Below are 24,126 nucleotides of genomic sequence, written 5' to 3'. Positions count from 1 at the left end.
ATGGAAGATGATGCCAACAAGTGATTCAATTCCCATAACAAGGTCACCATGAAGGTCTGTCTTCTCAACCTTGCCTCTGTAGTGATTGTAACAAGATCAGCCAAGTCGACCTCAAAATGGGTTCCCTGATTGGGCCAGTTAACAACCCCAATCAAGGAGTCCTGGATGATTGAGAAGAACAGGAATGCCACACATCCTGTTCACAAAGAGCTGGCTCTGAAGAAGCTGGATCAATGTAAAGAACTCTGTGGGAGTCAAAAAAAGGGTGACTTGGGAACAGGATACTGGCCTCTGTGGAGTTATTTCAGCACCCATCCTCTTCTCACTTGAAACCTGTCAGATTAAACTCATCAGCAATCACCTCTCATGAAAACACAGCATATGGTCCTCAGGTATTATGCCAACTTCCACTTCAAAGCTGGTCTCCCCCTCTAACTCCCTGGATGACATGACCATCCTGGGTCTCCTCCAATATCACAACGATGATACCCGGAAACTGGAGGAGATGCACCTCTTCCGCCTCGGTAGCCTACAACCCAATGGTTTCAATATGGGCTTCACTTGCTTCAAAATCTCCCCATCCTCGACCTCATCCCATGACCAACCTCCCTCTTATCCCCACGGCCTTAACCTGTCTGTCTTCTCTCCCACCTATCTGCTCCTTCCACCTCACTGACCAATCCCCACCACTGCCTATCTGCACTCACCTATTGCCATCCCACTTACCTTCCCCAGCCCCTCAGCCCCACCTCCTTCACTTCAAAAGAAGTGTGGAGTCCGTTGCATGCCAGTTCTTACCTTCTCATTAACTGCTCTGTCAGTCTCATTCGTTGTGCGTCACTGAAAACCACTGCCTTTAATTTTGTAGCTCTTTTTATTGCCTTGCAGGTACAGCCAGCCTTTTCACTAACTCTATGGAGAAACACCTAGCTCCCCAGATGTGGCCTCACAAACCTGAGAATGAGAGCATCAGGCTTCAGAGAGAGCATCAACAAGGTGCCCTCTGTAATTCCCTGCACCAGTTCAGATAGTCACATCTTGGTAAGGACATTAGCATTAGAAGAACCTGCTAGTGAGTACCTTCCTGCCATTTGGGGTGGCACAGTGGCTCAGTGGTTAGCACTGTTTCCTCACAGTGCCAGGGACCAGGTACAATTCCGGCCCCAGGCGTCTGTCTGTGTGGAGCTTGCACATTCTCCGTGTCCACGTGGATTTACTCTGGGTGTTCCAGTTTCCTTCCACAGTCCAAAGATGTGCAGGCTAGGTGGATTGGCCATGCTAAATTGCCCATAGTGTTCAGAGGTGTGTGGGTTATAGGGGATGGGTCTGGGTGGGATACTCTGAGAGTCAATGTGGACTTTTTGGGCCAAAGGGCCTGTTTCTATAGGGATTCTATGATTCTATGTCTCCACAGCTGGTCAAGAAAGAAATGACCCAGGCCTCTACTACTCAGGCGACTACCTCAAACCAGGCACCCGCTCAGGCCTGGCAGGAGAGGATCCTGTGATGTCTGCAGAGACATTCATCCACATGCACAGGACGAAGCAGCAACAGCATAAACAGTTATGTGGGACACAATAGCCCTTGTTTCCAAGAGCTGCATCAATGCAGCAAATTGTGTGACGATTTGGTTGGCTCTGTGGACAAGTTGCAGCTGCCATGAAGAGTCAGATCTGAGTCTGCTGGCAAGGCTCGCATACTTGAAATTCATTGATCCTAAGGACCTGTAGCTGGGCCAAAGGTACAGTGGCAGAAGGGACCTTGACTCCAATCCAGGGACCCCCTCCTCACAATGAGACAACGGTTGTTGGGGGCACCTGGGTAGAGTAGAAACCTCAGACAGACCCTTTGGCAGTTTTCATGCAGAACAACTCAGATGTGGCCAGGCCTCTACCCTGCCGGAATCACATTGACTCTTAGAATTCAAGCCAAGGACTTGCTTCTGACCTGTGTGGTCTGTCCGGATACAAGAACACCACATCTCCAGGAGCAATGGAATTGGACCCAGCTGCAGAAAGGGGCAGTACACTAAGATAGAGTTGGAGGTAAAGGAAGAAGAAAACTTGGAGGAAATGGGCAACAATGGCTAATGTGACTATCACCTTAGGTATATTTGTCCTTGGATGTATTTACGAGCCTCTCTGTGTAGACACAGAGAATATTTTCACACTATCCAACATTACTTCAGAGCCACCATGGAGAATCAATGAATAAAGGTCTCCAATGAGAGCATACTGTACTATTTAGAAGCGATGGGAACACTGCATATCAATGACATTGGGTCCTGATGAGTCCTTTAGACACTCCTTATATCCCCATTGCTCAGCTTCCTCTGTGCACAAAGATGTAGCTATCAATATGATGATTAGCAATGGCTGAACCAGTACAATACACTGAAATGGCCAATCCTATGAGATGACCAGGGAAGAGGCAAACCTGCATGCTGTACATTGCACACATAATATTCTTTCCTTTTAAAATCCCTTTGATTGGTGTGTGTTGCAGCCCCTTCTCTTTCAGGCGGATTTTCTTAACCCAACCATTCTGAGTGTGCTCAAAATTGACAGAGATTAAGGCTTGTTAAAACGTGTTTTTGCTGACACAACTTGACTTGTTAATAATCAGCCGTTGATTTTACTGAACTCCCAAACAAGCTTGATGTCAGGAAACATTGTCAAAGAAATCCGAGTGAGCACGTGGTTGGTTCAGCTCACCGTTTGCTCTTAATGACCCCCATGTATACTTTTGATTTCCAGCAAGATAGAAGGAGACAGTGAGAGCTCTTCTGCAAATGAATTTCAGCCTCAACTTGCCTGTGCCACTGAGCCAAACATCCACATCGCATTTCGTAGTAGCCCATCCAATGAATTCCACATCTTCACACTTTCCTCAAGTCCATATCAAACTCAACTACATGTACCAACACCAGCATACAGTAGCCACTGAGGATTTCCAGATGCCAACATCCATGGAGGATGGGTGTGCACAGTTAAGGATAATGTTCCAGGCTGCAGTTTCATGGTGATCAACATGGGGGTCATTAAGAGCAAACGGTGAGCTGAACCAACCACGTGCTCACTCGGATTTCTTTGGCAATGTTTCCTGACATCAAGCTTGTTTGGGAGTTCAGTAAAATCAACGGCTGATTATTAACAAGTCAAGTTGTATCAGCAAAAACACGTTTTAACAAGCCTTAATCTCTGTCAATTGGCAACTTGCTACTGTTCGGCAAAAATCACGAAATATCACCTCTGAAAAGAAAATATGGCACAGGTCACTCCTGAAGTTGAGGTGGGCTTTACCAGACTCCTCGTCTGATTCTGCCACACATCTTGGCATAGCCCATATCACTTAGATTGTCTAATGATGAATAATATTAATTGAAAACAACATGATTACAAACCAATTCATCACATTTAAATATTTACCATAATCATTACAAGCTTCAATTATTTATTCCCTTGTAATTACAAGTATTTGCATTCAAAGATCCACTTCAAAAGACCTGGTCTGCAAAGTGGCTTGACATATGTCCAAAGTTCCTTAAATAACAACTAATATATTTGTTCCAAACATGGGTATTTTTGGTAATAAACATACAAAAATGCTATTAGTAAAGATCAGCTAGTTCATAGATGACTTAATTTTTGATCTTCCCTTAACTGCAGCCACAATTATCCTTCTGCATTATGATCCAAGCTTTTGTTGTTGCTGGATAATTCAGATCTCAGGTTGATATCTAGCTTGATGGATCTTTTTCTCCCTTTATAATGTAGACTTTCAATGAAACAGATGCTGCTGATTTCATTATAAAAATAAAAAGTTTATTACATTCAAAAATGATGAAATAGAACAAACCAACCTATTTACAGTGTAACACAATGCGGTGTTTCAAAACACAATAAAAATACGATATTTCATCTATCTCAACTCCAAACACCAGAATTCCCGATCTTGAGAGTTTGATAGCCTCTTACATTGAAGTAAAAACCTGAAAACCCTTACACTCAAGTAACCTACCTCTGGTCCAACTCTTTAGCAAAAGCTGTTTCATGTATCTAACTTCAACTACGACTTTTGTGAACCAAGCTGTCATTCTCCTGTAGGCAAAAAGAATCCAAAACCTGAAATAAAGTTTCAGGGAAGCAAGATGGCACCGACAAGCAAGAAGTTGGTTTGAAGTGTGTCTACTTCAATGCCAGGAGCGTCCGGAATAAGGTGGGTGAACTTGCAGCATGGGTTAGTACCTGGGACTTCGAAGTTGTGGCCATTTCGGAGACATGGATAGGGCAGGGACAGGAATGGTTTTTGCAGGTTCCGGGATTTAGATGTTTCAGTAAGAACAGAGAAGATGGTAAAAGGGGCGGAGGTGTGGCATTGTTGGTCAAGGACAGTATTACAGTTGCAGAAAGGATGTTTGGGGACTCGTCAACTCAGGTAGTATGGGCTGAGGTTAGAAACAGAAAAGGAGAGGTCACCCTGTTGGGAGATTTCTATAGGCCTCCGAATAGTTCCAGAGATGTAGAGGAAAGAATAGCAAAGATGATTCTCGATAGGAGTGAGAGAGACAGGGTAGTTGTCATGGGGGACTTCAACTTTCCAAATATTGACTGGGAACAATATAGTTTGAGTACTATAGATGGGTCAGTTTTTGTCCAGTGTGTGCAGGAGGGCTTCCTGACACAGTATGTAGATAGGCCAACAAGGGGCAAAGCCACATTAGATTTGGTACTGGGTAATGAGCCTGGCCAGGTGTTAGATTTGGAAGTAGGTGAGCACTTTGGTTATAGCGATCACAATTCTGTTATGTTTACTTTAGTGATGGAAAGGGATAGGTGTATACCACTGGGCAAGAGTTATAGCTGGGGGAAAGGCAATTACGATGAGATTAGGCAAGATTTAGGGAGCATAGAATGGGGAAGGAAACTGCAGGGGATGGGCACATTAGAAATGTGGAGCTTATTCAAGGAAAAGCTCCTGTGTGCCCTAGATAAGTATGTACCTGTCAGGCAGGGAGGAAGCTGTAGAGTGCAAGAGCCGTGGTTTACGAAGGAGGTGGAATCGCTGGTCAAAAGGAAGAAGAAGGCTTATGTTAGGATGAGATGTGATGGCTCAGTTAGGGCACTTGAGGGCTACGAGGTAGCCAGGAAAGACCTAAAGAGAGAGCTCAGAAGAGCCAGGAGGAGACATGAGAAGTTGTTGGCGGATAGGATCAGGGTAAACCCTAAGGCTTTCTATAGGTATTTAAGGAATAAAAGAATGACAAACGTAAGATTAGGGCCAATCAAGGATAAGTAGTGGTAAGTTGTGTGTGGAGACAGATGAGATAGGGGAAGTGCAAAATGAATATTTTTCGACAGTATTCACTCTAGAAAACGACAATGTTGTCGAGGAGAATACTGAGATACAGGCTACTAGACTAGGTGGGATTGAGGTTCACAAGGAAGAGGTATTAGAAATCCTACAGAGGGTGAAGATAGATAAGTTCCCTGGGCCGGATGGGATTTATCCTTGGATCCTCTGGAAAGCCAGGGAGGACATTGCCGAGCCTTTGGCATTGATCTTTAACTCGTCATTGTCTACAGGAATAGTGCCAGATGACTGGAGGATAGCAAATGTGGTTCCCCTGTTCAAGAAGGGGAGTAGAGACAACCCTGGTAATTATAGACCAGTGAGCCTTACCTCAGTTGTTGGTAAAGTGTTGGAAAAGGTTATAAGGGATAGGATTTATAATCATCTAGAAAAGAATAAATTGATTAGGGATAGTCAGCACGGTTTTGTGAAGGGAAGGCCGTGCCTCACAAACCTTATTGAGTTCTTTGAGAAAGTGACCAAACAGGTAGATGAGAGTAAACCGGTTGATGTGGTGTATATGGATTTCAGCAAGGCGTTCGATAAGGTTCCCCACAATAGGCTATTGTACAAAATGCGGAGGAATGGAATTGTGAGAGATATAGCAGTTTGGATCGGAAAGTGGCTTGCTGAAAGAATACAGAGGGTGGTAGTTGATGGGAAATGTTCATCCTGGAGACCAGTTACTAGTGGTGTACTGCAAGGGTCGGTGTTGGGTCCACTGCTGTTTGTCATTTTTATAAATGACCTGGATGAGGGTGTAGAAGGATGGGTTAGTAAATTTGCAGACGACACTAAGGTCGGTGGAGTTGTGGATAGTGACGAAGGATGCTGTAGGTTGCAGAGAGACATAGTTAAGCTGCAGAGCTGGGCTGAGAGCTGGCAAATGGAATTTAATGCAGACAAGTGTGAGGTGATGCACTTTGGTAGGAGTAACCGGAAGGCAAAGTATTCGGCTAATGATAAGATTCTTAGTAGTGTAGATGAGCAGAGAGATCTCGGTGTCCACGTATAAAGATGCTTGAAAATTGCCACCCAGGTTGACAGGGCTGTAAGAAGGCATACAGTGTTTTAGCTTTTATTAATAGAGGGATCGAGTTCCAGAACCAAGAGGTTATGGTGAAGCTGTACAAAACTCTGGTGCGGCCGCACTTGGAGTATTGTGTACAGTTCTGGTCATCGCGTTATAAGAAGGATATGGAAGCTTTGGAAAGGGTGCAGAGGAGATTTACTAGGATGTTGCCTGGTATGGAAGGAAGGTTTTACGAGGAAAGGCTGAGGGACTTGTAGCTGTTTTCATTAGAGAGAAGAAGGTTGAGAGGTGACTTAATTGAAACATATAAAATAATCAGAGGGTTAGATAGGGTGGAGAGCCTTTTTCCTAGGATGGTGATGGCGAGCATGAGGGGGCATAGCTTTAAATTGAGGGGTGAAAGATATAGGACAGATGTCAGAGGTAGTTTCTTTACTCAGAGAGTAGTAAGGGAATGGAACGCTTTGCCTGCAAGGGTAGTAGATTCGCCAACTTTAGGTACATTTAAGTCGTCATTGGATAAGCATATGGACGTACATGGAATAGTGTAGGTTAGATGGGCTTGAGATCGGTATGACGGGTTGGCATAACATCGAGGGCCGAAGGGCCTGTACTGTGCTGTAATGTTCTATGCTCTATGTTCTACGTACACATACAGCCCAAAACTGCCATGCTGCTAGTTCAAATTCCAAAGTAAATGGTATCAATATGAAAACCACATAAGCTACATCACACAATCAACCAACGTGCCACCTATTTTTATGGCTGCAAATTAGCCACAATAGAACAGTCCAACCTCTTCCTGGATGTCTGTAATAACGTCAAGATGACTGCATGGACTAGAAATTTGATCCTAAGATCAATTAACCTCTGAGGAAAACACTGATACTAAATCAAGATCTATATTCTTGTGATGTATATACATGTTCTTGCTTTTCCCTATCTTATCAACATAGTCTATCCATAATCTAGTCTCCTCAATACTTTTTTAACTGGTGGGTACAGACCACAGTTTTATTGCCACAAGAATGTACAGGCAAAACAAACATTATTTTCATCAATTCGTTGAAGAAGTGGAAATATTGACATATCATATGGCTCACACAGGTTGTTAGCTGCGTTCCCACGAAGCTTGTACTGTTCGAATGGGAACCTCAGGAAAATCCTACAATTATCCTCTCTGGCTATTTGGCCGTCCAATCACATTGTGTGATAATTTTATGCACGTCATTAAAAGTGGACTAATTGACAGAACATCCAACACCAGGTTGTGAACTAAATGATCCTTACCAGTGAAAAGCATTCAGGAGAAATCAGTAAAAATTGGTACCAGGACTTCAACAAAGCAAACAGAATAAAGGTCACCATGTTAAAAAGATATTTACACTAAACTAGCCCTGAGGTAGTTGAGGCCTCTGACCGGAATCAGTGTTAAGGAAGACATTTCAGGAAACTTTAACTGTGCAGCCATGATCTCTCACCTATTTATAGAAAATCAGGGGCTGTATGGTTGTGATTCACCTAAACATACTCTTTCTGAATAATAAAATTGGATTGCATTACCAGTCTGTGCATTGAAACTCCGGAAAGAATTCTTCCTTCAAAATGATGCATTGCTATAATAATCACCATCTGTTATTTTCAGCAGTTAAATATTTATGATGATATTGCAACATGTGCCAGCACATGGGAAGTCATCTTACATAACACTAAATTAAGCTTAAACTTAAGGCTTAAACGCTCATGATCACTACATAGAAACATCACAAATGGAGGTATATGTATAATGAACTCATGTGTTTTCTGTCATCACCCCTCCCCACCTCTCGGTTAAATGAAAGACTAGCAACACAGACGTATGTTAGTAATGAACAGGGATTTTTTAGCTGAAGTTGAATTCTATGGATTGCAGTGATGTGGCAAATGATAACCTAAAGATTTCACACAATGGCCTTTGTAGTGCATTGATTCTGCCTTCATCTTTCCCCTCATTGGGCTCGCAAAACAGCTTTCACAGTGATCAGACAGAATGTAAAAACACAGGTGACAGTAACTCTAAAAAGAAATCTTTTAAAGAAGCAGGTATTGTGCGAGAAACCCCAAAAATGCTTATTTGAATTAAGAACAGCATTTCTAACATAATTTTCTGCTGATTAAGCTCAATGGGAGCATTGCCTCAAAATTTATCATGCATTTCAATGAAATGTACTGAAATAATTGTCTTTTGAAAGCAAATAGAAATAGTGTTGTTCAGTGCTGGAAGTCAAATTTACAGAGCTGGGTGTCTTAAAAACTCTTGACTGATTTACATCTCAAATCATTAACTTTTTCCTTTCTTGCTGGCTCCATTAGTTTGTAGTAGGCCTGTTGAATTATTCTCGTTCTACCAGCAATATGATACATTTTTGCCAGTGCAAATTCCCTCCGTGATGCAATTAAAAAGAATAAAGGTTTGCAGTCCGATAACAAACTGTATGAGACATACACATCTGTGATGATAAAAGGCGGACAGTAGTTGTGATGGCAGCTGACTAGCAAAGTTGTCAGTACCTAATTCCAGTGAAGCCTAGGAGAGAAAATGCAGCGCTCATCAATAATCAGTGGCAGTTAGGCTAAAGCAGGGGAACAGATGGACAATGCTGCAGATGAGTAGTTTTTTTTGTGACATAAAACACAACCAGTCAAAAGCTCTGCTGTGGTCCAAACCGATCATTGCAGTTATGGAACCCAAAATTATTTCGCTTTTAATGCTCATAACATTGGGTCCCTTATTCATTTTCTAGGAAAAATGATTTTCTTTTAAATCGGCACTGTGTTAATTAAAACAACATTGAATACATAATCATTAGGATATACAGATAACGTATCTGTAAGAATGTGCATGGATCCTTCAGTGACTCAAATGCATTGATAACGCAAGCCATACAATTCAGCAAGGTCCCCAACTTTGTTCATGTTGAATCAACCAGTTTCAAAACAGATGCTATCACTGGCCTCAGCACCCTTGTTAGGAAGTGAGGGAAAAATTTCAGGGGATTTTTTGTCCTAATCACTAATTAGTAGGTGCAGTTCAAAAACAAGTAAGATTGGGATCAAACAGAATGCCTTGCTGGAGATAACAAGGTGCAGAGCTGGATGAACACAGCAGACCAAGCAGCACCAAAGGAGTAGGAAAGCTGATGTTTTGGGCCTAGACCCTTCTTCTGATTTTCTGAAGAAGGGTCTAGGCCCGAATCATGAGTGTTCCTGCTCCTATGATGCTGCTTGGCCTGCTGCGTTCATCCAGCTCTACACCTTGTCATCTCAGATTCTCCAGCATCTGCAGTTCCTACTATCTCTGCCTTACTGGAGAGCTGACTTGCTCATGTTATCATTGATTCGGAAATCCAGAGGCCTTGGCTAATGCTTTGGAGACAGGTTCAAATCCAACGATGAATTGAATGCAAGTTTCAGTAATGATCAGATCAGACAACTGTACAACATTTAAAAGTCATCTGGATGGGTCTATGAATAAGAAAGGTTTGGAGGGATATGGACCAAATGCTGGTAAATGGGCTAGGTCAGATTGGGATGCCTAATCAGCACAGATGAATTGGACCAAAGGATCCGTCTCTGTGCTGTAGGACTATGACTTTATTGACTGTTGTAAAAACCCATCTGGTTCACTTAAGTCCTTCAGGAAATCCTACTCAGGCTGGCCGATATGTGGCTCCAGATCCACATTACTGTGGTTGAGTCTTTGAAAGTGGCCAAGGAATTTCTCAATTCATGGGCAGTTAGGGATTAGCAACAAATGTTGGTCCTGCCAGTGAAGCTTACATTCCAAGTATAAGGGGAAAACATGCACACATGAATAATGGTTGCATGGAAATACACTGTAGTATATTGTTTAAAAACAGGAAAGGTCAGATCCAAAAGCTAGTACAGAAAATATTGATGTTTCTTCCCTCCTCCTCCACCCCAAACACATCCCAGAAGACAGTGTCTTGACGGCAGTCGAGATATAGACCATTTCCGCTTCTCAAAGTGAGAGCTAGCATACCTGATCCCCTTGAATGAGATTACCCAGAGTGAATAATATTTTATTCTCCTTTGCACATTAGAAAAATAGAGGATCAAAAGTGTACCCAAAACGGAGCAGTACATCTACCACTGAATTAGCCAAACATGGATATTCATTCATGTGCACCAGACCCCTTACTAGCTAGATGCTTAGTATATACATGCACCAATGACTGAGCATGTCTTTAACCAAAAGGTATTCTGAAGAAAAATAGATAAATAAAATCCCTCAACATCAATAGTAGAAAATGAAAATGAAAAAGAAAAAGAACACCTACCTTCACAGCAGCACTCATGCTCAGGTTCAGGCACCTGAATCATTAGAAGACTGAAAGCCATTACTACAGAAAATAATGTTGTGGCAATGTAGAGGAACATTAGCACTGCATATGTGATGTACTTTTAAAAAAGAGAGGAAAGATTATATCCAAAGCTAGTCGGCAAAATGTTGATGTTTCTTCCCCCACCCCCTTCTCCATCCCCACACAACATCAATATTCTAGCAAGTAGATTTGAATTTTAATCCCCACCAGCGTTTGGCAAACCATGAACCTTTCATACCAAAATTAAAATGTATCAATCTTTAATAACATGTGTGTGTCGTACATAATTATTTCTCAAACAAAACATCAAAAATTTTAACTCCCCTTCCCATTCTTTTGACAACATGTCCATCATGGGCCTCCTGCAGTGCCACAATGATGCCACCCGCAGGTTGCAGGAACAGCAACTCATATTCCGCTTGGGAACCCTGCAGCCCAATGGTATCAATGTGGACTTCACAAGCTTCAAAATCTCCCCCTCCCCCATTGCATACCAAAACCAGCCCAGCTCGTCCCCTCCCCCCATCGCATCACAAAACCATAAGACCATAAGACACAGGAGTGGAAGTAAGGCCATTCGGCCCATCAAGTCCACTCCGCCATTTAAATCATGGCTGATGGGCATTTCAACTCCACTTCCCTGCACTCTCCCCGTAGCCCTTGATTCCTTCTGAGATCAAGAATTTGTCGATCTCTGCCTTGAAGGCATCCAACTGCACTCTGCGGCAATGAACTCCACAAGCCCACCACTCTCTGGCTGAAGAAATGTCGTCTCATTTCAGTTTTAAATTTACCCCCTCTAATTTTAAGGCTGTGCTCACGGGTCCTAGTCTCCCCGCCTAACGGAAACAACTTCCTAGTGTCCACCCCTTCTAAACCATACATTATCTTGAAAGTTTCTATTAGATCTCCCCTCAACCTTCTAAACTCTAATGAGTACAATCCCAGGATCCTTAGCCGTTCATCATACGTTAAACCTACCATTCCAGGGATCATCCGTGTGAATCTCCGCTGGACAAGCTCCAGGGCTAGTATGTCCTTCCTGAGGTCTGAGGCCCAAAATTGGACACAGTATTCAAAATGGGGCCTAACTAGAGCCTTATAAAGCCTCAGGAGCACATCACTGCTTTTATATTCCAACCCTCTTGAGATAAATGACAACATTACATTCGCTTTCTTAATTACGGACTCTAGCTGCAAGTTAACCTTGAGAGAATCCTGGACCAACACTCCCAAATCCCTTTGCACTTCTGATTTGTGAATTTTCTCACCATTAAGAAAATAGTCCATGCCTGTATTCTTTTTGCCAAAGTGCAAAACCTCACATTTACTCACATTAAATTTCATCAGCCATTTCCTGGACCACTCTCCTAAACTGTCTAAATCTTTCTGCAGCTTCCCCACCTCCTCAGTACTACCTGGCTGTCCACTTATCTTTGTATCATCGGCAAACTTCGCCAGAATGCCCCCAGTCCCTTCATCCAGATCATTAATATATAAGGTGAACAGCTGTGGCCCCAACACTGAACCCTGCTGGACACCACTCGTCACCAGTTGCCATTCCGAAAAAGAGCCTTTTATCTCAACTCTCTGCCTTCTGTCAGACAGCCAATCCTCAATCCAAACCAGCCCAGTTTGTCCCCGCCTCCTTGACCTGCTCTTCCTCTCACCTATCCCCTCCTCCCACCTCAAGCCGCACCCCCATTTCCCACCTACCAAACTCATCCCGCCTCCTTGACCTGTCCGTCCTCCCCGGACTGACCTATCCCCTCCCCACCTCACCACCTATACTCTCCTCTCCACCTATCGTCTCCTCTATCCATCTTTGGTCCGCTTCCCCCTCTCTCCCTATTTATTTCAGAACCCCCTCCCTATTTATTTCAGAACCCTCTCCCCATCCCCCTCTCTGATGAAGGGTCTAGGCCCGAAACGTTAGCTTTTGTGCTCCTGAGATGCTTTGAGATTCCATCAATTTGAATACGTTGCAGGCAGATATTAATAATAAAGTAGCATGGATTGTGTATATAATTTATATGGTCATGTTCGAAGTAAAAGTCCACATAACATTGATATAATTTGTGCACATTTGGAAAACAGTTCATTTGTTTACATAGATCTTTAAAACCAACCTACATTATAATACAATTATTATAAACATTTAATTCTCAGGTTTAGTTCATTCAGGATATGGGCAGCTTGTAAGATTCTATAATATACACCAGGGGAGCCAACACCTTCAATTAACAAAGATACACGACAATTATAATCAGAGTACTAATATCCCACTATTCACCCTCACTGCATTGTAAGATCTACAAGAGGCAGACCAGTTGTTGATCAATTATTTTCCTGTGCTGAATTAAAATGGCAAGCAATTGTGTAGGAAAATGTTGAAAAGATGGGTAGAAATATATTCATTGGAAAATATTCCAATAGTGTATTCGTACTCACTAACTAGAGTCAAGGATTATTAGCTATATTCTACTTGATCAATAATGACTTTCCAAATGTCACACACTGCCCACTATGAGAGAAAAGGTTAAAAGCACTAAAGGTAAACTATATGCAGTAGCTTACTTACGCCTGGGGTTCCTTCTCATTTTGTTGTTTTTGTTGTGGCTGAAGAACGTTATTTACCAGCTCAGTGATCCCACTAAAGGGAAACCACCTGTTCAAATAAGCAAATAATGTGACTGAACAATGAAAGAGGACATTTAACTTTGGCCTCAATTTCTTTACACCAAAAAAACACAGTCAAGAAAGAAATGCAACAGCCAAATGCGAATGAAAGTTGCAACCAGATCCAGCAAGTAAGGATATAGTAGGGCAATATTAATTTAGCTTATGCTTAACCATTCCAAATGCAGGGAGCAGAAAAGCTACAACCATTCTGGATATGGATGATGTGAGAAGCTGCAGCCAGCTCTCTTACAGCCAATCAGAAAGCAAAATAATGCACTACAGTTGCAGCCAGTAAGGTATCAAGAATAGCTAATACTCAGAGTGCAGAAAGCACAGGGGCAAAACACTGCAATTTCAAGCTCACTACATTCGGAAATTACTACTTACTGTGGCTGTTGAGGTTTTTGTTCTTCTTTGACCCTAAAAAACAAGTTCCACAACTCAATGCAGAAATTAAAATTGTAAACCAAATTATTCAGTTTCTTGAAACGTATGGTACAATCCCTATAATAGCACTGAATTGTCACGTGGAGGAAATCTCAATTTTGTTTTCTCAAAAAAAGGTTCAATCTTCCCTCATGCCCTACAGCTCTCTCAGCTGCACAAGGCAATTGCCAGGGGCTATCAGTTATTGCTCAAAAGCAAATGGGTAACTTTCCATATAAATCTGGGGGCGGAAGCAAGAGGATGGCATGGACAAATCAGAAGAGAAGCAGGTGGCGATGCTGGGGTCAGTTTTGTGCCAAGTGTTTATACTTTTCGGTGGATACAATGCACCCTTCACAACATATGTAAGATATGGCCTTCTTCACTCTGGACTTATTCCAAACACGAGCAAACTATAATCATTGATTGTGATGGGGATGGTAAGACAGTTTAGAAAATGATCACAGTGTGTGAAATCAGAAATCTTTCCATGTGGCAGCCATTAAGCAAGCTTTGTTTGCAGGATCTCAATGAGACAGGTGTTAGAGCCCAGGCATAATAAAATATGGTGGCTTTGGCAACCAGTTATTTCCTTTGGCTGGATTTTAGCATTGAGCTGTTTATGAATGGATAGGTATCAACTCATCAGATGTTAGAGATCTTGAGAATTTGTCTGGATTGGAAATGTTATCGTTTATTGAGGGGGCTTGAATACAGAAGTAGATTGGTTATGCTTCATTTATACAGGGTATCTGTGAGACCAATCAGTTGTATTGCATTTATCATTGGTCACCTTAGTGGAGGAAAGTGCAAATGCACTGCCACAACTTGCTGGGAGAGCTCACTAGAAAGCAAGTCCCACTATTCTCAAACCATTCAATCATAAACATTATTTTAAGATTTTAAAATAAATATGTTAAATTCCCTAATTTTCAGACCCAAGCAATTAGTATTTCAAGTAATTAGACTCTCGCTACAGGTAAATGGTTATAAACCATTTGCATGCAACACAAGTAATTATAACTCTAGTCACAGAGTCATTGAGACTATAGCATGGACCCTTCAGTCCAACTCACCCACGTCGGCCAGCTATCCTGAATAAATCTAGTCCCATTTGCCAGCATTTGGCCCAAATCCCCCTGAACCCTTTAGATACTTTTAAGCGACTCTTGGATAGGCACATGGAGGATAGTAAAATACAGGGTATGCAGGGTAGATTGATCTTAGTAGAATAATAGGTTGGCACAACATCATGGATCAAAGGGCCTATATGTGCTGCACTGTTCTATGTTCTATGTTCTATTGAATATTCATCTAGATGCCTTTTAAATGTTTTAATAGTACCTCCATCACTTCCTCTGGTAGCTCATTGCATATAAACACCACACACTGCATGAAAAAATTGCCCATAGATCCCTTTTAAATCTTTCCCATCTCACCTTAAACCTATTTCCTCTAGTTTTGGACTCCCCTACCTTTGGGAAAACGCCTTACTATTCATCCTATCCATGTCCCTCTTGATTTCATCAACTTCTAAAAGGTCACCCGTCAGCCCCTGACATTCCAGGGAAAATAGCACCAGCCTATTCAGTTGCTCTCAAAGAACTCCCCATGTCTGTCTGTCTCCCTCTCTCTCTCTCTCTCTTGCACACACACAATGTTGGCAAAATATGCACAGATGGAAGGAAAATTGGAAAAACAGCTCAGTAGATTTTAGTTTCTGCCAATCAGAAAGTTTCTTCTCAGCTTTCCTTTTCCAAGTATTTCCACTGGTTTGCAAGAGGAACAGAATGGCTGGTTCACGTCTGAATTATCAATTAAAAAGTTCCCCCAATTACAACAACCGAAAAAGTGATAAACTGTTTTTCTTCATGCTTAAAGAAGGTTTTGATTGCAGAAAACAGAGACAGCTCCTGAATTGCAGAGAGATCTCATCACTTCTCTGTACCTTGTTCCTAGCCCCATTCTAGTCAGTTACCTGAGAATTAATCACATGGTTCTTGGCAGTCAACAGGGCTTTATCACTTTTAACCAATCATTCGTCCAAAGGCCATACAATTTGTTGCCATCTAGAGATCCAACAGAATACATAAACCTCTTGGCTTGAGTTCATTTGCCACCTAAACTTCAATTTTGTGTCATTTGTACAGCTGTTTAAATGGCATTTGCCAGGAGGGTCAGGTTACTTGTTTTTAAAAACTTGCAGCGATCTTAGCAAAACACTGTTTAAAACAAAGCAAAAATAAAAACAGTCTTTTCAGCATTAGAAGCATAGAAAGCTCACTCGACTAATACCCAGAAAGGGTGTTTTGTGAAACAAGGAAAGGTTAAAGAGGTTAGGCCCAAAGTTTAGAAGAGTAAGAATTAACTTAAGTGAAATGTATCAGATTGTCAAAAGTCTTAACAGGTGGATGTGGAAAGGATGTTTCCACCTGTCAGTGAATCTCAAACTAGGAGGTTGCTATTTTAAAAATGTCATCATCCATTTAAGACAGATAGAGGACAACTGTTTCTTCAAAAAGAGTCATCAGTCTTTGGAACTCTCTTCCTGAAAAGGCAGTGCAAACAAAGTGTTTGAATACTTTTAAGGCAGAGGAATGTAGATTCTCAATAAGCAAGGGTTGTAGCCCCTGATATATCCAATGAAGTATAATTATTTTAGGCACTGCTACATATTAATTTTGCAGGAATCTTTCGATTCTAGAAAAGCCCTAGAATATTAGAAAACTGACAATGTACCATCTTTAAAAAGGAGACAATTACAGGGAATGATACGCCCAGTTAGTTTTAATATCTGTTGTTGGGTAAATATTAGAGACTTTTTTCAAAAAGGATAGAATAGCAGAGCATTTCAACATACATAATATGATTGAACAGAGCCAGCAGCGCCCAATGAAGGGGAAATCATGTTATGCAATTTACTATAATTCTTTGAGCAGGTAACAAGCAAGACAGAAAGAGGAAGCAGTGGATGTGATATATCTGAATTTTCAGAAGGCATTTAATGAGGTGTCACACACAGGTGACTTAATATGATAAGAGCCCATGGTGTTGCAGTATATTACCATGGGTAGGGGATTTGCTAACTAATAGAAAAGAGAGGTAGGATAGGGGAGCTTTTTCAGATTGCAAACTGTAACTAGTGGTGTCTCACAGGGATCAGTGCTGGGATGTGTATTGACTCATGTAAAGAAAACAGTTGTACTGTCTCCAAGTGTGTAGATGACGCTAAAATAGGTAGGAAGGCAAGTGCTCACGATAAGATAAAAAAGTGCGGAGCTGGATGAACACAGCAGGCCAAACAGCGTCTGAGGAGCACAAAAGATGCTGCTTGGCCTGCTGTGTTCATCCAGCTCCACACTTTTTCATCTCGGATTCTCCAGCATCTGCAGTTCCCAGTATCTCTAATCAGGATAAGAGTCTGCAGAGGGATATAGACAGATTAAGTGAGTTAGCAAAACTTTAGCAGATGGAATACAATGTGAGGAAATGTGATGTTAAGTATGTCAACAGGAAGAATGTAGAGGAACTGAATATTATTGAAATGGAGAAAGTCAGCAGAAACACAAAACAGGAGTCCTCATGAGATGTGATAATGGGAACTGCAGATGCTGGAAAATCCAAGATAATAAAATGTGAGGCTGGATGATGCTGCTGGGCCTGCTGTGTTCATCCAGCCTCACATTTTATTATCCTCATGAGATGTTAATGGGTTAACATTCCATGAATTTTCATCCTCCTTCTCTCCTCATATAGGGGTCTGTGAACACTGTCTCAACTTCCTGCCCAAATAGGATTGGGTGTGAAACATATGTAGGGGGTGTGAAACATCTGTAAACACAAAAAGCATTAAGCTCTGTAATCTTTATGGCTCTACCCACACTGCCTCCTACCCCTGTTTCTGCTGAAATGGCCAGGTCAGTGACCTTTGATCAAGCCAGGTAGTTGTCACCACTTGAAATCGCATCCTGTTGTCATCATACACTTTGTGATGGTCAAAGCTCTGATTCTCAGATGTAGTAATTGTTTTATGTATCTGTCAATTCCAAGGATATAAAAGCAGGAACTGTCCCCTGTTCGGAAAGAATCGCTCACGATACTGTGCCGAGTTGCATACAGCGATTCTCTGCAGCTTGTACTTGCTTAATAATAAAGGATTGTGTTTTTGTAACCAGGTCAGCGTCTTGCTCTTACATCAAGTCCATGAGGGTCTCTGAAAAATGAACCTAACACTCATCCACTAATTATGAAAAAACTACCATTTGAGTTCATTAGGTAATTGGGAAGGGAAATGGAATGTCAAAGGATGTTATTTCAAAGGAACTGAAGTGGGATAGTTTTACTAAAACTATGCAAGGCACTCATCAGAAGACAGCCGCAATACGTGAGCACTTTTGAGCCCCTTATCTAAGGGTAGTCCAGAGAAGGTTCACTTGACTCTTGCCAAGTATGAAAGGACTGTCTTATGAGAAAAGGTTGAGTAGATTGGCCTGTACTCATTGGAATATAGTAGAATGAAGACCTTATTGAAACAGATTATTCTTAGATGACTTGACAGTAGGTGCAAAAAGGACTCTCCCCATGGGACAGTCTTGGACCAGAGGGCAGAATCTCAGAATACAGAATCATACATTTAAGATAGATGAGGAGAAATTTACTCTCAGAGTTGTGAATCTTTGGAAATTACCACTGAGGGATTTTTAGGTTGGATTGTTAAGTATATTGAAGTCTCAGAAACCCAGGTTTTTAAAATCAGGAAGGGAATCGAGGGCAATTGCGAAAAGGTAGCAAAGTCGAGTTGACGATTATCAGATCAACCACGAAAGACCTATTTCTGCTCCTGAGTTATATGCTCTTACATTAAAGTGTATTTTTGCATAATTTTAAAATGCTACTAAAGATTAAAAATATGAAATAAGTTCTTTTCATCCCTAAAATTCCTCAGATACTACCATAACCGTACACATTTTAAACACTTTCCAACAGTTTGAATTAGTTATAAAGCATTGTCATCTTGCGTAGGTATACCATGATTGACGAAAAGATTAAGTTTTCTGAAGTGATCAATTTCACAAATATAAGTTGATTTATCAACAGGTTCCATCTGTTTTAAATAGAAACATATCTTTTGACTTGTATTCTAACTTTCACTGCTTATTCCATGGATGGCTGCACTGTCTGGTGTTGTTTTGAGACGGAAGGCTTATCCTTTAAATACTGACAGCACTTATATAGCATGCCTCAAAATTGCCAAGTAATAAAACAAAAAACAAATCTGAGGGTTCCTTTTCCTCCTAAATGCTGTCTAGTAGCCACTTCTGAAGCTGGTGACAAGAACAAGCTTGTCTATTGCGCAGGCTAAGGTTGATTGTCTTCAAGTAACAGTGGTCACATTCACAGATGCAGAAAAATCATTTGGCAACCTTGCAAAGAGCTGTTGATTCCCATGATAATATGACCAACTTTCATCAACTCCTTCAGTCGACAGTGATAACTTTGACAGGGAAAATAAATGATCAACATTGCTCAAAGCACACTGTTTTCACAAACACTATTTTAATTCATATCACAAATGTTAAAAATGAGATTTCAGCATTCCCATCAATCCAAAGAACTGGATTAAAGCCAAATAACCAGAAAGTAACGCTGTCTTGATCAGCCATAAATACCACTACCTTTTACTTTGACTTTTAGAGCTGTGCTATGATGTGGAAGAGCTGGTGTCGGACTAGGGTGGACAAAGTCAGAAATCACTCAACATGAGCGTACTACTTTTGAAAATTTAAAGTCCTGTTGTAGCTGTTTAAAAAGAAAAAGTGTCAAATACATGCTCATATTTCTGATAAACTTAAGAGAAATTGGAAAAGTAAGAATGATTTGTTCTCAATCAATGCAGGGTTCCAGAAAGAACAAACACGTTTGTGGATATTTCTGCCAAGGTACAACATTTTTTTTGACAATGCAAGACATCCCCTCCAGTGGGAGGGAAGGTGTTGGGCAGAAAATTCTCCTATGAGCCAAGATACCCTGAAGTGGCTAATCAAGGGCATTTCCATCACCGTCTCGTGAAGCTTTACCTTAGTTCCAATATAGAGTTTTCTGGCTCTGGCCGCCTCTTCTTCCTCATGTATCTTTCCATGCATCCATTCCCTATCAGGATGGTATGAAGGCTGTCCACTTCGTACTTGAAATCAAGCTTGCAAAATCCCTTTCTATTACTACTCTCCGTCACCTGGGTGAGCTTGTCCTCTTTGAAAAACTTCTCTTTTAACTTCAATTAAAGATGTCACTGCAGGTACCCACATGGTCCCAGTTATTCCTGTCTCTTTGTGAGATGTGTGGAACATTCTTTGCTCCAGTCCTACCCTACTCCCCACATCTCTTTCCCCGATACATCAATGACGATTTCAGCGCTGCTTCCTGCTCTCATCTCAAATTAGAAAAATACATTTTTGCTTCCAGTGGCCAACCTGCCCTCACCTTTACCTGGTCCATCTCTGATGTTTCCTTCACTGACTTCATTGCTTCCTTTTGAGGATAGGCCACTGACCAATATACATTACAAATTCATTGAGTCCCATAGTTACCTTGACTACACTTCTTCAACTCTGCTTCCTGCGAAAATTCCATTCCATTCTCTCAGTTTCTCTCTCCATAACATGTTTAATGGACTGCAGCTGTCCAAGAAGGCAGCTCACCACTAAATTCTCCATGGCAACTACAGACAGGCAATAAATGCTGACCAGGCAAGTGATACCCACATCCAACAAATTAGCTTTAGAAAAAAACAAACTTTTGATCATGGCTCCACCACAAAAAAGTCTCCAACATATCCTCTTTTTCTTAATCAAGGATTACCCCTGAAGTGGTTGACAGGGCCCTCAGTTATTGTGCACTTCTGCTTTCAATCCTTCCCCTATCTCCCAGAACAATAGGTCCTCATTTTCCACCTTACTGGTCTCTGCATTGAAAAGAATCATCCTCTGCCATTTCTGCCACCTCAAGCAGGATGCCACCACCAAACATATCTTCCTCTCCCCTCCAAGTTGGCATTCTGCAGGGACTGCTCACTCCTCGTCCTCCCAGTGAATTAGTCCATCACTCCCAACATTTCCTTACTACTTGACACTACCTTCCCCTGCAATCACAAAAGGTCTAAAACTTGTGCTTTTTGCTGCCTCAGTGCCAGGGACGAGGTTCAATTCCAGCTTCTGGTAACTATCTGTATGGAGTTTGCACATTCTCCCCATGTCTGTGTGGGTTTCCTCCAGGTGCTCTGGTTCCTCACACCATTCAAGGGTGTGCAGGTTAGACAGATTGAGCAATTCACCATGGCCATTGTGTCTAGGAAGGTGTAGGGTAGGAAATTAGACATGGGAAATGCAAGGGTACAGGGACAGGGTGGGATGCTGTTCACAGTGTCACTATGGACTCAATGGTGTGATTTGTTTCCAATGGCCTGTTTCCACATTGTAGTGATTCTGTGATGAGAACCTTCTCGCTCCTCATGATCCAAGTTCCCAAACACATCATCCATACTGCTTGAATTGGTTTCAATCTGGTTTACTGTAATTGCTGTTTTACAATGTGGTAACCTTGACAGTGGTTGAGACCAAACGCAAACAGTAACTACTTTTTGGAGCACCGCCTTTCTATCCAGAGAAATGATCCTGATCTCCTAATTGTTTGCCGCTTCAATAAATCACCTTGCTCTTATGCTAGCAGTTCCACCCTGGGCCTGCTGCAATGTTTCAATGAAGCATAATGCAAGTTCAAGGTATGGCCCCTCATTATCCACTTTGGCACTTTACATTCTCACATCTCAATTTTCGATTTAATAACTTCAGAAACTGACTTGGGACAGAATGAATAGGAAGCAGTTGGCCCTTTTAGTTGAAGGGTCAATAATGGGGGGGGGGCCAAATTTTAAGGTGAAAGGCAACGGTTTAGCGGGGATTTAAGGGAAAGCATTTCTACCCAGAGGGAAGTGGGAATCTAGAATACACTGCCTGGGACAGTAGTTGAGGCAGGAAAAAACTCTACCTTTAAAAATACTTCAAAGAACACGAAATGTCATAACATTTAAAGCTAAGGGCAAACTGCTGGTAAGGGGGATTAATGTAGATCAATAGGCACGGACTCAATGGACCAAAAGGCCTCTCCGGAGCTATGACTCACTAACTCCACAGAGGTCTCTACGCCATCACCAAGTCACCTTTCACTTACAGCAGAGTCCTTGACATTGACCTGGCTCCCTAAGAGCCAGCTGTCAGAATGAACAGGATGTCTGACACTTGCTTTTCATTTTTAAACTGTCAGGCAGGGCTGCCTGTTGAATCAGATTATCAGCCCTATTTGGGGAACTTATTTCATGTGGTCCACCTGGCTGACTTTGCTACAATCACTTCAGCCATCCCACTCTGAGTCCAAGGACATAGACCGGTATTCTTTTGTAGCTGCTCATGTGGCATATTAGCACCAGGTCAGGTTCCTCCAACTCTGCCTGACACTGGCAGCGTGCAACATGCAGTAGCTCACCAATTGTGCCCAGGGCATCCTGAAAGAAATTCCTTCCCTTCTTCAAGTAGCAAAGACATCAACATCCATTGTGTCCATCTCAGATTCCAAGGTACTTTCAACGTTTGACAGGGAGGGAGAACCCACGCTTTCCAGAACAGTCAGAAAGGCTGGCAAGGAGCTGAGTATGCTTTGCTCCTGCACCATTTAGGGGTTTGCAGCTTTCATATGGTACAGGTGCTTGTTCAGGACCAATGTACCCAAACTATATACATCACTGGAACTGACCTCGCATGGAGTATGCCTCATACCCAAACCAGGCCATTCCCATGGTTCCAATATCAAACATTATCCCCTGAAGTAGACTGTCTCTCTTGCTTGATGGAAACTTGTATCCAGCACCAGCGCTCCTGACCCATTTCACCCACCCCCCTCCCCAGGTCTGGGAACAATAGATTTAATTTGGTACAGAGTTTTCTCCCCAATCACAACTCTGTTGGAGCTAACCCCGTAAATGAACGAGGGGTGGTCTTGTAATTAATCAAATCAGTTAGTATTGAAGTATAGCTGTAGGTTTTTCTTTAAGACTGCCTTCATAGTTTGGAGTGCTCTTTCTGCCAGACCATGAAATGATGGATGGTGAATGGAGCTGTCCCCACATGTCAAACACTAGTCCTTGCTGATAAGTGATGACATATTGCCTGTGACCAAAATGTCTGGAAGTCCATATATTGCAAAAGATGCACAGTTTTTCCATCGTTATCCACACATTTGACAAATGAACTCAAAGTGCGTCAGCCACTTTGAGTGGGTGTCCACAATAACTAAGATCATTAGGCCCAGTGAAAGAACCTGCATTGTGGACGTGTAACTAAGTCCAGGATTTACCCAGCCATTCATGAATGTAGGGGAGCAGCTACCCGTAATTTTCTCTCTGATGAAGTGTCTAGGCCCGAAATGTCAGCTTTTATGCTCCTCAGATGCTGCTTGGCCTTCTGTGTTCATCCAACTACACACTTTGTTATCTTGGATTATCCAGCATTTGCAGTTCCCATTATCTCTGACCAGTAATTTTTTCCCTTTTTGGCACTTTAGGCACTGTCCCACCAATGCAGCTTTGTTTCCATCCAACCCTGGTTGCCAGACATAACTGCTTGCAAAATTTTCATTTTGGAAACCTTGGATGATCCTGGTGGAGTTCAGCCAGTATCTGGTGGCAACCTCTGCTTGGGGCAATCACTATTGCTCCCCATAATAATAAGACATCTCCTACTGTGGTCCGGTCTCTCCAGGTCCAAAAAGGTTCAAATACTGGTTGTGACAGCCCTTCACTTTCCCCATCAACACCAGCTATTCCAGTTTTGCTAGGATCATTTCTTTGTGCACCCAAAGTCTGATATTGTCAGCTGTGACTAGAAGTTGTTTAAAATTTAAAACCATTATGGACTCTTCAACTAGCAGCACCATTGGCAGTGTATGTGCCAGCAGGAAGTGGCTTAATTCATTTGCATTTGCTACTCGACCTCCCAGATGGTTTTCCAACTTGTCATCATATACACTTAATATAAGAGCATACTACTGAATTTGGCCTGACATTATGGGCGGCACTACCTTGTTCTGTTATTATAATAAATTTGTGTCTGTAAAAGGTATTGGAGGAACTTCCCAATTCCAAATATGACGCCCTAACCTTTCTTCTCTATCTAGTCAAATTTACACTCAGCATTAGCC

General features: G+C 41.9%; 1 protein-coding gene across 6 annotated transcripts in view; it reads right to left on the bottom strand.

Annotated features, from left to right (window-relative positions):
• Positions 1-24,126, bottom strand: part of rims2a (regulating synaptic membrane exocytosis 2a) — a 908,436-nt gene that overhangs the window by 777,468 nt on the left and 106,842 nt on the right. For 2 of the 6 annotated variants that reach the window (XM_048528687.2, XM_059646025.1), the window contains exons 2-3: positions 13,840-13,872; positions 13,352-13,438 (exon numbers count right to left, since the gene is read on the bottom strand). The exons of the other annotated variants lie outside the window; for them this stretch is intronic. In XM_048528687.2, the coding sequence (XP_048384644.2) occupies positions 13,352-13,438; positions 13,840-13,872 (120 nt within the window). The remainder of the gene's footprint in view (positions 1-13,351; positions 13,439-13,839; positions 13,873-24,126) is intronic. 6 annotated transcript variants of the gene reach the window in all.

The sequence above is a fragment of the Stegostoma tigrinum genome, chromosome 5, assembly GCF_030684315.1.
Source record: "Stegostoma tigrinum isolate sSteTig4 chromosome 5, sSteTig4.hap1, whole genome shotgun sequence".
NCBI classification, from domain to species: domain Eukaryota; kingdom Metazoa; phylum Chordata; class Chondrichthyes; order Orectolobiformes; family Stegostomatidae; genus Stegostoma; species Stegostoma tigrinum.
This window is presented reverse-complemented; position numbering and strand designations above follow the sequence as displayed.